The 13,925-nt window shown below is 43.1% G+C and overlaps 1 protein-coding gene across 1 annotated transcript in view; it reads right to left on the reverse strand.

Moving 5' to 3' along the window:
- Positions 1-3,016: 3,016 nt before the first annotated feature.
- The window catches only part of SP110 (SP110 nuclear body protein), a 31,021-nt gene continuing 20,112 nt past the window's right edge, over positions 3,017-13,925 (reverse strand). The window contains exons 7-9 of the mRNA XM_023740065.1: positions 5,393-5,497; positions 4,515-4,657; positions 3,017-3,693 (exon numbers count right to left, since the gene is read on the reverse strand). Coding sequence (XP_023595833.1) covers positions 3,136-3,693; positions 4,515-4,657; positions 5,393-5,497 — 806 coding nt within the window. The 3' untranslated portion in view covers positions 3,017-3,135. The remainder of the gene's footprint in view (positions 3,694-4,514; positions 4,658-5,392; positions 5,498-13,925) is intronic.

Genomic DNA, 13,925 nt, shown 5'->3' on the forward strand with positions numbered 1-13,925 from the left:
TGCAAGGAAGACCAGTTAATATGACTATTATTCAAATTTATGCACCAATTACTAATGCCAAAGATGAAGAATTTGAAGATTTTTATCAACTTCTGCAGTCTGAAATTGATCAAACGTGCAATCAAGATGCATTGATAATTACTGGTGATTGGAATGTAAAAGCTGGAAACAAAGAGGTAGGATCAGTAGCTGGAAAATACGGCCTTGGTGATAGAAATAATGCTGGAGATTGCATGATAGAATTTTGCAAGATCAGTGACTTATTCATGGCAAATACCTTTTTTCAACAACATAAATGCCGACTATACATTTGAACCTCACCAGGTGGAATACACAGTAATCAAATCTACTACGTCTGCAGAAACAGACAATGGAGAAGCTCAATGTCGTCACTCAGAACAAGGCAAGAAGCCGACTGCTCATAAGGAAGTTCCAATTGAAGCTGAAGAAAATTTAAACAAGTCCATAAAAGCCAAAATATGACCTCGAGTATATCCCACCTGAATTTAGAGACTATCTCAAGAACAGATTTGAGGCATTGAACACTAATGACTGAAGATCAGTGAGTTGTGCAGTGACATCCAGAATATTATACATGATGAAAGCAAAAGGTCATTAAAAAGACAGGAAAGAAAAAAAAGACCAAATGGATGTCAGAAGAGACCTTGAAATTTGCCGTTGAATGTAGAGTAGCTAAAGCTGGAAGACAGCTACCTGGCCAATCGACTGGAAGAGATCCATATTTATGCCTATTCCCAAGAAAGGTGATCCAATGAAATGTAGAAATTATCAAACAATATTGTTAATATCACACGCAAGTAAAATTTTGCTGAAGATTATTCAAAAGTGGCTGCAGAGGTACCTCTACAGGGGACTGCCAGAAATTCAAGCTGGATTCAGAAGATGACATGAACTAGGGATATCATTGCTGATGTCAGGTGGATCCTGGCTGAAAGCAGAGAATACCAGAAAGATGTTTACCTGTGTTTTATTGACTATGCAAAGGCATTTGACAGTGTGGATCATAACAAATTATGGATAACATTGTGAAGAATGGGAATTCCAGAACACTTAATTGTGCTCATGAGGAACCTGTGCAAAGATCAAGAGGCAGTCATCCAAACACAACAAGGAGATACTGCGTGGTTTAAAGTCAGGAAAGGTGTGTGTCAGGGTTGTATCCTTTCACCATATTTATTCCATCTGTACGTTAAGCAAATAATCCAATAAACTGGACTATACGAAGAAGAATGGAGCAACAGGACCGGAGGAAGACTCATTAACAACCTGTGATATGCAGATGACACAACCTTGCTTACTAAAGTGAAGAGGACTTGAAGCACTTACTGATGAAGATCAAAGACCACAGCCTTCAGTATGGATTACACCTCAACATAAAGAAAACAAAAATCCTCACAACCGGACCAATAAGCAACATCATGATAAATGGAGAAAAGATTGACGTTGTCAAAGATTTCATTTAACTTATATCCACAGTCAATGCCCATGGAAGCAGCAGTCAAGAAATCAAATGACACAGTGCATTGGGCAAATCTGCTGCAAAAGACCTCTTTAAAGTGTTGAAAAGCAAAGATGTCACTTTAAGGACTAAAGTGCACCTGACCCAAGCCATGGTGTTTTCAATCACCTCATATGCATGTGAAAGCTGGACCGTGGATAAGGAAGACCCAAGAAGAATTGATGCCTTTGAATTATAGTGTTGGAGAAGAATATTGAATTTACCGTGGATTGCCAAAAGAATGAACAAATCTATCTTGGAAGAAATATAGCCAGAATGTTCCTTAGAAGCAAGGATAGCAAGACTATGTCTTACATACTTTGGACACGTTATCAGGAGGGATCAGTCCCTGGAGGAGGACATCATGCTTGGTAGAGGGTCAGAGAAAAAGAGGAAGACCCTCAACAAGATAGACTGACACAGTGGCTGCAACAATGGGCTCAAGCATAACAAGGATTGTGAGGATGGCTCAGGACTGGGCAATGTTTCCTTCTTGCTGTGAGTCAGAATTGACTCAATGGCACCTAACAACAACAGGGGTCAGGCCAGTCTCCATGGCATGTGGAGAGAGACACCATTGCCTCTGCTGGAAATTCACATGTAAGCGGAAGCTCAGGAGTGGGACTTACATCCTGAGGATGCATCCAAGCAAGCACAGAAGGTTGAGGAGGAGTCCCTGGTTCAGCCAATCAATGACTGTCATTTTCACCTGTAGGGAGGCTCTGCAGAAACAAAGCTCAGTTCAAACATGTGCGTCCATCCTGGTACTGAAGGGACTTGAATTGAGCAATTCGTGGTGTACAATGAAAAATGATCCTACTGCCCTTTCACATAGTGTTCTTGTCTCTTTCAATATTGTGTTGCTTTTCACACTAGAGCACTCTATTTCTGACATCTTTGGTTTGTAGTCATCCAAACATCCTGATCTCTCTAAAACACAATCATTAGCTTTTGTCATTTGCTTCCCCATCTCAAATCAATTATCCGAATAATTGTGGCATGCACATGTGACTCTTTGCTAAAGAGGCTGGTGTGAACGTGCCGTGCCTGCATGTGAAGGCGACTCAGAGCTGGGAAACTCCAGGACTGTAAGGTGAGTGGAAAGTCTGCAACATGGCGACTGAGAACCTGGTAGAAATTCATCTGCTATTCACCTCTCTCTTGAGATTTTTTGTTTGTTTGTTTTTAACACAAAGTAAGTATTTATTAAGTACAGACCAGGTGCTAGGTTTTGGACTGGAGATACAAAGACATAAAAAGACAAGGTCCCTGCCCTCATGGAGCTTGCAGTCTAGTTGAAGCAGACAAACAACCATGGATACAATGGCAAAGCACCAGTGAAGCGTAAAGGAAGAGGGATTGGTTCTGCCTCAGAATGCAGAGCAGGCTTCACAGAGACAAAGAAGTTGGGCCTTGGTTGAGGATGAGATAGAGCGGAAGGGTGAAAGCATATTAGAAGAAAAGGAAACAGCTATGAGCAAGCAGCACCTCGAAAGTACATGCCATGGTGCAGGTTGAGTTGCGCAGCGCGGAGCAGTTAGATGGTAACGGGGCACACAAACTTATTCTGATTGAGAGGATCATTCCGCAGTCTCTGTGTAGTCTTTTGCAGTTCACTAGGCATCCATCTTTCCAGTTCTGAAGTTAAAATTGCTGAGATCCACAGTATTTCGCAGGTACCTTGCCAACTGGAGTTTGCTTCTGAACTTCTCGCCACTTGGACTGAAGTAGTAGATATCGCTTTTGCCGGCACTGCGCCCAGATTTTCGGATCACTTCCTCCCTCTTCCATCCGGGGGGGAGGGCTGCGCAGTCCATCCTCTTCCCGCTGTCCGTAGCGCGGAGTGCCCTGGGCCCCGGCCCCGGCCCCGAGCTCCCCGACGGAAAAGCGACCGCCTCCCGCCGGGGGGAGCCGCCGCCACCAGCGTTGTCGATGCAGCCGCCAAGGCCTCTGCTGCCAGTCCGGGGACGGTCCCGGCCCCGGCCCGCCTCCTTCCGCCGCCCCAGACCGGGGCCGCCGCCCTCAGCGCCTTCCTTGCGCGCGCTGCTCACCGGGGACCCAGCGAGCGCGGTGCCCTGGACTCCCTGCTCTATGGCGGAGTCGCTGTCAGCCTCGCTGTCTCTCGCCTCCTGCTCCTTGAGACTTACTCTTGAAGGACAGAGCAAAAGTCCTTTCTGCAAGAGAGAAGGGATCAGAGAATGAGGTGATTCTGGAGGCTCTTTTGTGAATGTGGAATTTTCCACTTCCTAGTGAGTATTTCTCCCTGGATATCCCACTGGCATCTCAAACCCAAGGCATCTAAAAGAAAAATTAACCCTTTCCCCCAATCAGTTCTCCTTCTGGACTTTACTTAATGAAAACAAAATGTTTTCCATTGTTACTCAAACCCAAGACCGATTTGTTCTTCTCTCCCAATCCCCTCACATCGATTCCTTTCTCTTTCCATTTCTTCCTCTCTAGATCAACTCCTTATGATTCCATCCCAATGATAATTTTGTGAGTATTACTGGGAGGCTTTGTGCTGAGTCCTGGGATTACAAAGACTAGTCCACACTCTAGGAGTTCCCAGGACAGAGGACAGACTGACCAAGAACAGAACTGGCCCAGAAACACTTCACAGGGGTGTCTCAATGGAGCTGGGTCTCCAGTAGGTGTTTATGGGATGAAGGGGGCAGGAAGCTGTTCCAGGTGTCAGTGTCTACAGCTAGTCTCCTTCCAATCCGCCCTACCCAATACCACCAGGCTAAGCTTCATAATTCTCTCCTGACCTCAAACCCTCTGGGGGTTTAGTCAAGCTATTTTGCTTGCATTCAAAGTTCACCATCAACACCATTCTGCCTTCCTAACTTTATCATCCACACCTTTTTCCTATGAACTTTCAGCTCTTGATAAATTATGCTATGGAAACCTAATGGGTATTTCTTCACATTTTTGCCCACTGAAGTTCCTTTGGAATTTAAGCTCGTCACCTGTCTGTGTTTTGTCATTACAATACCTCTAGCAGCTGTCCTAGGGTCCGTCCCCTGCAAAGCACACTCTGCTTCCAGTTCTTTGACTTTGCCCGGTTTCCTGCCACTTCAAATTCTTTTGGCGTGAACCAAGTTCCCTTCTCATTCTGAATGCACTTCTCTGAGGGTCCTGGAACATAAAGACAGGCCATTCCAGGATCTCACTTCCATCCCATACAATCCATGCCAAACCTCCAAACCCCTGATGGTGGTGTTCCACCCTTGTCGGTCCAGAGAGACTCCCCTGTGAAGTAGGAGTCTGCATTCCTCTTGACTCCCATGTGGAAGAAGAGTGGCCTGGTTGCAGATACACCCTGTTATGGACTGAACCGTGTCCCCCAAAACAGGTGTTGGAATCCTACCACTATACCTGTGCACGTGATCTCCTTTGGGAACAGGGTTCTCTTTGTTATGTTAATGAGGCCATATCAGCGTAGGGTGTGGCCTCAGCCTAATCATCTCACAGTTATAAAAAGGGCAGATTCAACAGAGAAGGAAGAACAAACGGGGTGGGATGGCGGGGAGGATAGGTATCATGTGAAGATCGCCAAGGAACCAACACAGAGAGAGCCTTCCCCTAGAGCCAGTGCCCTGAATTCGGACTTCTAGTCTCCTGAACTGTGAGAAAATAAATTGCTATTTTTAAGAAGCACTTCTTTGTGGTAGTTCTGTTACAGCAGCATTAGGAAGCTAAAGCACACTACAACGTATCAAAGTTTGGAATTCACCTTAAGAAGGACTTCTTTTTCTGCTGCCTAGCTCACAGCGTCCATTTCCTGAACAATTACAGTACGCTATAGGTGTTTTTCCTTCCTAGTGATTTCCTCATCTAGAACTTCCCAAGAGTAGAGACAGAAGCACTCACCTTGTTTCATTTTCTCCTTATATAAAACTCCCTTTGCCTCACCACAAGTCACAGGAAGTTTAGGAGAATGAAAACCCACAGTTTCATCTTCAGGCCCTTCTGAAACTAGAAGGGAACAGTTTAGCTTTACTTAGTCTTCATTCTTTCTCCCTCATGAATTCTCCCCTCCACCTATTTCTTAAATAATCATATAAATGGTACTGGGGACCATTTTCTTGTTAATTTGCAGGAAATCTTCCATATTGTGTGGTAGATTAGCTACTCGGACAGAATGGTCTCCAGTAAACAAAACCACTACCACCAACCACACGACATCAAACCCAGCATTTTAATCGAAAATACAGGGCATCTTGAGTGAATGTGTTCTAATTGTGTTGTTGTTGAGGTAAATATATACATGACAAAACATTTGCCATTTCTGCAATCTTCACATGTACAGTTCACTGACATCACATTTTTCAACCATCATCATTAGAATCTGTTTTAATTTGCAAGCCGATTGGCCATCACTTAATGTTCCTTCATTCCATACACATCCTGCTTATCCTCTGTGCTGATGGAAGTTGCCTACCTAAAATATTTATTTGTGTTTACAGAGCCTGAGGAAAACATCTTCCTCTGTAATCTTACTTCCTGATTCGGACCAAGGCTTGGGTAAGTGAGGTGGTTAGCACTGTAACTGACAGGGTTAAACTCTTCCCCCTCCTCCCATCATACCCAGGGTCTGTGAGTTCCTGATAAGGCATTCTGTGTAGCAGCCCAAGGTCATCTTACTGCTCCTCCGCTCAAGGCTGCTTCACTACCCACCACCCCCCTTCCACTCGGACGTGAGCAATAAGCCGCAAAGCTGCCCTTGGATACACTCCATGCATCATACCCCCAAAACACACACGCCTCATAGCCACCATATTTCACCTCCCACTACACCCCCATACATATTAATTGGTTCCTGGAATTGCCCACCTATTCCCAGAAACTTCATGAATTATGCATAAATTCCCATCCCAAAACCTATAATTGCCCTAGAATCCCCAACCTGAGGGGCTAGTGTCAGTCTTCATTGTTTACTGTTACTTTTCATTTTATAGCTTCCCTGTTTCTTCCTCTAGGAGTAAAGGACCACCCCGGAAAGTTCTAGACCCATCTGCAAATTGCACAAGGAGAGATTTGACCCCTTAGAACATCTGAGTGGGGATCTGGGGTTCTGATTAAACAGAATACATTGTAAAAGGTCTTAGAATAAATATCAGCAATTGCTGTGCCCTCCTCCCCAGCCTTATTGTGGGAGAATTCATTAAGGACATACTCAGGGGTCATCTCCTGGAGGAGCGGGAAAAGGGTTGTCCATGACTTATGTTGAGATATAGAGGAGGTTAGACCTGGAGTGCGTCTGGTATAACATCTGGTTCAACTCTCTTCTTTGCCTCCAGAGCTTACTAAAACAGCCAAAGGAAAACAAAGATATGAAAAAGCAAGAGCAATATTGGAAAAAGGGAAGAATGATATAAACGGCAAAGAAATCATTAATTACTTTGGAAAGATTTGAAGCAGATGGAGTCAGACTGAGAGAGGAGGCGAGGGACCCCTGAGAAGTAAGGGGATGGTTGCCCTCAGCAGAACCCCGAAGGTGCCCAGCCGTGGAGCACCAGGGGCTGGCAGCAAAGCTAGGCGTGGGGGGCAGGGGGGGCGGGGTGTTGCTCTTGCATGGAGTGGCCGCCCCACCATTTGTGTCCAGATGCTGATATGGCACAACGGATGAGAACACAGAGCCACACTATGTAGGTTTGTAATCATGGCTCTGCGACTCCCTAGCAAGGATTACATAAATTGTAATCAGCATTGAGCAGGGGATTTGCGGCTGTAGGTTCCTAACTGGGGTGATAGGCAGAACCACAGGTAACTTTGGACCACAATTGCAAACCCCCCCGGGGTTAGTATGGCCATAGGAACCTTCTAAAGCTCTCTGTCTCCATTGAAATGTCTTCCCAGTTCCATGTGACTAACGTCCAGTAACCAGTTGCCTTTGAGTTGATTCTAATTCATGGCAACCCCATGTGTGTCAGACTAGAACTATGCTCCATAGGGTATTCCATGGCTGATTTTCTGAAAATAGATTAACAGGCCTTTCTTCCAAGGTGCCTCTGGGTGGACTCAAACTTCCAACCTTTCAGTAACAGTCAAGCACGTTAACCGTTTGACCACCACCCAGGCACTCCATGGTTAGTTCCAATGAACAGAGGCAGCCCGGATGTGCTCCCAAGCAGATGCAGGAGTGCCAGATGACTTTGGAAATCAAGGGTACAAGCACCCGTCAATCCCCAACCCAGGCTTCCTTTACTGGGTACAGGCAGTTCATGAGTGAGGATGCGCCTGCGGCTGAGGGTTTCTGAAGTCACCCACCCTGCCCTTAAGGTGATGAGGACAGCTTTCTGGGTGCTCCCAATAATCCTGCATTTGGTTCAGCCTCACCCACTCATCTCAGCAAACAGACCTTTAAGGATGGGACCCTGTGGTCCGAGGACCCTGGAGGGAAGGCCTGCCTGGGGCTATCCAGCATCAGCCGTTCGCAGGGAGTACCCCTCAAGCTACAACAGCAACAGACTGAGAATACTATCAGTCAGTGTGCACACACTACCAGGGGCTGAGAAAGCCCAGAGGGGGCAGCCAGCTGGGCAGCGGGAGAAAATGGCCCCCTCCCCATCTCAAGCAGTTAACAGGATGAAAGTTAAAGAAAAAGACATTGATTATCCTTGGAGATAATTAGTGGACTCCTATGTCCATTACACAAGAGCATCCTCCTATGAAAAACAATCAACTAGAGAAAAAGAAGTTCATGGAAATAAAAAGCATGATGGAGGAAATTAGAAGAAGAGCCTAATAGAGACCATGAATAGCAAAATGGAAAAAAATCCAATTAGAGAATTGGAAGACTAACGCCAGGAATTCTCACAGAACATGGGGAAAACACAGGAGGTGAAAATTATGCCTGAAAAGACAGGAGGCCTGGAGTAAGATCTGGGGGACCTATGATCTATCTGCATATGAGAGGCTGGGGTACAGAATGGGTGACCGGAGGAAAATCAATAATCAATGAAATAGTAAAGGTAACACACACCTTGCATCATTTATCCCCACAACAACCTTTAAGAAAGGGAAGGCAACAGTTATCCCCATTTTATAGACAGGGAACAGACCCAAATTTGGAGACAGAATATCTGGCACTCACCTAACTATATGAAGTGGAGTTGCCTTTAGGATCCCTACTTGCTGGACGCCTAGTCTTGTGTTCCTTCCATATTAGCAGAAATGCCTCAACAAGACTACAGGATCTATATGATTGATAGCAGCACAGGAATACCCTATGTTAAACCAGAAGTTACAGTCAGGGCAAAAGTGCTAAGGAGGCAGGAGAAGCTGATCTAAGGGACCAAGATCAGCGTTTACGTGGATTCCGGCCTCCCCTGGGCCTTCATCAGTTTCCATTTCTGCACTCTAGTCTCATTCTCCATATCCTTTCACCATACCTATTCAATCTGTATGCTGAGCAAATAATCCAAGAAACTAGACTACATGAAGAAGAATGCAGCATCAGGATTGGAGGAAGACTCATTAACAACTTGTGATATGCAGATGACACAAACTTGCTTGCTGAAAGTGAAGAGGACTTGAAGCACTTACTGATGAAGATCCAAGACTACAACCTTCAGTATGAATTACACCTCAATATTAAGAAAACAAAAACCCTTACAACTGGACTAATAAGCAACATCATGATAAATGGGGAAAAGCTTGAAGTTGTCAAGGATTTCATTTTACTTGGATACACAATCAACACCCATGGAAGCAGCAGTCAGGAAATCAAATGACATATTGCACTGGGCAAGTCTGCTGCAAAAGACTTCTTTAAAGTGTTGAGAAGCAAAGATGTCACCTTGAAGACTAAGGTGCGCCTGACCCAAGCCATGGTGTTTTCAATTGCCGTGTGTGCGTGTGAAAGCTGGACGATGAATAAGGAAGACTGAAGAATTGACGCCTTTGTATTGTGGTGTTGGCGAAGAATACTGAATATACCATGGACTGCCAGAAGAACAAACAAATCTGTCTTGGAAGAAGAACAACCAGAACGCTCCTTAGAAGCAAGGATGGCAAGACTACATATCACATACTTTGGACATGTTGTCAGGAGGGATCAGTCCCTGGACATGCTTGGTAAAGTAGAGGGTCAGTGAAAAAAAGGAAGACCCTCAATGAGATGGATTGACACAGTGGCTGCAACAATGGCTCAAACATAGCAACAATTGTGAAGATGGCTCAGGACCGAGCGTGTTTAGTGCTGTTGTACATAGGGTCGCTATGAGCTGGAAATGACTCGACAGCACCTAACAACAACAACAGTCTCATTCTTATGAAGGTTTAGCCCATATTAGAGTGTCCTAAAATGACAAGGAGGTATCTGGGTTTATGTATTTATTGGTGTAAAGAACAAGGGACTTGGAATTAGAACACCTAGGTAGATTTTAGCTCATGCAAGTCTTTTACCCTTTCATTGAATCAGTAAAATGGGCTGAATAATACTGACTTATTGTGAAGATTAAAATACAAAATGTAGAGCAAAGTGCTCTGTTAATTGTAAAGTGATATATACACATTTGTTATTTTCAGGACTGCTGCATATGGTTGTCTGGACTTCCACCTCTGGGGGGCACCATTCACATCTGAGACATAAACGATTTGTATGCGTAGTACAATCTTCCAGGAGAGGGCAGCAAAGTATCTGGCTTCAATAGTCCGACATCTGGCGGTAAACCATTTTGAGGGATGCCTTTTTCTCATTCATACAAATGCATTGTGTGGTAAACAGAGGCCCTGCTATTGGCATTAATACTTGATGAAGAATAGTGATTTAAGTATAAACTGTGCGAGACACAGAGGAGCTGGACATATGTCAATAAGCAAGACTGACCTACATTCTGACCTAATGGGACTTTCATGGAGTAACATGATAATTAGTTACAGTTGTGACAAGTGCCACGAGGAAGAGATACAGGGCCTGTTTGTGGTAGGTCTGTATGAAATAAGTAGATCAACTGTGACAGTCATTTAAGTACCAACTGTGTGAGACATGGAGGAGCTGGACACAGAGCAAGGAGCAAGACTAACCCACTTACTGACCTCAAGGAACTTTTTATAGAAATGAGAAAGCTGAGTCTTAAATTTATATGAAATTGTAAGGGGCCCTGAATAACCAAAACCATCTTGAAAAAGAAGAGCAATGTTGGAGGAATCACTTCCTCATTTTAAAATTTATTATAAAACTACAGTTATGAAAACAGTGTGGTACTGGCAAAAGAACAGGCATAAAGACCAATGGAATAGAATTGAGAATTCAGACATAAACTCATGCATCTATATCCAGTTGATTTTTGACATGGGTGCCAAGTCCATTCGATAAGGAAAGAATAGTCTCTTCAACAAGTGATGCTGGACAACTGGATCTCCACATGCAAAGAATGAAGTTGGACACATGTCTCACACCAGGTATGAACGTTAACTCCAAATTGATCAATGACCTAAATATCAGAATTAAAGCCATAAAACTCTTAGAAGAAAACATAGGGGTAAATCTTCAAGACCTCGTTTCAACAATGGATTCTCTTAGAAGATTTGTGTCTTAGAGATGACACCAAAAGCATAAGCAACAAAAGAAAAACTAGATAAATTGGACTTTATCAAAATTAAAAACTTTTGTGCATCAAAGGAGTTTATCAAGAAAGTGAGGAGACAACCTATAGAATGGGAGAAAATATTTGGTCTTTCTATCTGATAAGGAATTATATAGAGAATATATTTAAAAACTCCTACAACTCAACAATAGAAGACAAACCACCCAGTTTAAAAATGGGCTTGAATAGATCTCTCCAAAAAGACATACAAATAGTAAATAAGCACATGAAAAGATGTTCAATGTCATTAGCCATTTAAAAAAAAATTGCTGTCAAGTCGATTCTGACTCATAGTGACCCTGTAGGACAGAGTAGAACTGCCCTATAGGGTTTCCAAGGCTGTAAAGAATATTGAATATACCATGGACTGCCAAAAGAATGAACAGATCTGTCTTGTAAGAAGTACTTGCTCCTTAGCAGCAAGGATGGTGAGACTATGTCTTACGTACTTTGGACATGTTGTCAGGAGAGATCAGTCCCTGGAGAAGGACATCATGCTTGGTAAAGTAGAGGGTCAGCAAAAAAGAGGAAGACCCTCAAGGAGATGGATTGACACAGTGGCTACAACAGTGGGCTCAAGTATAACAACGACTGTGAGAATGGCACAGGACTGGGCAGTGTTTCGTTCTGTTGTTCGTAGGGTCACTATGAGTTGGATCCGACTCAACGGCACCTAACTACAACAACAAATCTTTACAGAAGCAGACAGCACATCTTTCTCCCAAGGAGACGCTTGTGGGTTCAAACTGCCAAAAGGTGGAAATAAGCCAAGTGTCCACTACCAGATGAATGAATAAACAAAATGTCAAACATACATACATACAATGAGTATTAATTAGACAAAAAGAGAAATGAAATTCTGATATATGCTATGACACGTGTGAACCTTGAAAATATTATGCCAAGTGAAATAAGTCAGCTACAAAAGGACTAATATTGTATGATTCAAAACAACCAAACAAACCCATTGCTGTCCAGTCGATTCCGACTGATAGCGACCCTACAGGACAGAGTAGAACTGCCCCATAGCGTTTCCAAGGAGCGGCTGGGGGATTCCAACTGCCAACTTTTTGGTTAGCAGCCAAGCTCTTAACCACTGTGCCACCAGGGCTCCTGTATGATTCCATTTATATGAAATATCTAGAACAGGCAAAAGCATAGAGACCAAAGTTGATTAGTGGATACCAGGGGCTGGAGGGAGGGGGATATTGGGAGTTATTGCTTAATGGGTACAAAGTTTCTGTTTGGGGGTGACGAAAACTTTTCCAAACAGATAATCGTGATGGTTGCACAACTTGGTGAATATAATTAATGTCACTGAATTGTACACCTAAAAATGGTTAAAATGGCAAATTTTGTGTTCTATATATTTTACCATAATAAATTTAAAAAACAAACGAAGAAGAGGCCCTGGATAAGTAAAGCACTACTCAAGAAGAAGAACAAAGTGGGAGGCCTCACACTACCTGATTTTAGAACCTATTATACCACCACGGTAGTCAAAACAGCTGGGTACTGGTACAACAACAGATACATAGACCAATGGAACAGAATGGAGAATCCAGACATAAATTCATCCACTTGTGAGCAGCTGATATTTGACAAAGGCCCAAAGTCCACTAACTGGGGAAAAGACAGTCTCTTTAACAAATGGTGCTGACATAACTGGATATCCATTTGCAAAAAAATGAAACAAGACCCATACCTCACACCATGCACAAAAACTAACTCAAAGTGGATCAAAGACCTAAATATAAAATTGAAAATGGTAAAGATCATGGAAGAAAAAATAGGGACAATGCTAGGAGCCCTAATACATGGCATAAACAGATTACAACCCATACATAGCCATGCATAAACACCAGAAGAGAAACTAGATAACTGGGAGCTCCTAAAAATCAAACACTTATGCTCATCAAAGGACTTCACCAAAAGAGTAAAAAGACAACCTACAGACTGGGAAAAAGTTTTTTGGCTACAACAAATCTGATCAGGGTCTAATCTCTAAAATCTACAAGATGCTACAACACCTCAACAACAAAAAGGCAAACAACCCAATTAAAAAAATGGGCGAAGGATATGAACAGACACTTCACCAAAGCAGACATTCAGGTAGCTAACAGACACATGCGGAAATGTTCACGATCATTAGCCATTAGAGGAATGCAAATCGAAACTACAGCGAGATACCATCTCACCCCAACTAGGCTAGCATTAATCCAAAAAACACAAAATAATAAATGTTGGAGAGGTTGTAGAGAGACTGGAACACTTATACATTGCTGATGGGAATGTAAATGGTACAAACACTTTGGACATCAATTTGGCGCTTCCTTAAAAAGCTAAAAATAGAAGTACCATATGAATCAGCTATCCCGCTCCTTGGAATATATCCTAGAGAAATAAGAGCCATCACACGAATAGATATATGCTCACCCATGATCATTGCAGCACTGTTCACAATAGCAAAAAGATGGAAACAACCTAGGTGCCCATCAACAGATGAATGGATAAACAATTTATGGTATATTCAGACAATGGAATACTATGCAACAATAAAAAACAATGATGAAGCCGTGAAACATAACATGGAGGAATCTGCAGGTCATTATGCTGAGTGAATTTAGTCAGTCGCAAAAGGACAAATATTGTATGAGACCACTATTATAAGAACTGAAGAAAAGGTTTAAACACAGAAGAAAACAGTCTTTGATGGTTACAAGGGTTGGGAGGGAGGGAGGGGGATATTCACTAACTGGATAGTAGACGAGAATTATCTTAGGTGAAGGGAAGACCAATACACACTACAG

This window comes from Trichechus manatus, unplaced genomic scaffold (assembly GCF_000243295.1).
Source record: "Trichechus manatus latirostris isolate Lorelei unplaced genomic scaffold, TriManLat1.0 scaffold00147, whole genome shotgun sequence".
Taxonomy (NCBI): Eukaryota; Metazoa; Chordata; class Mammalia; order Sirenia; family Trichechidae; genus Trichechus; species Trichechus manatus.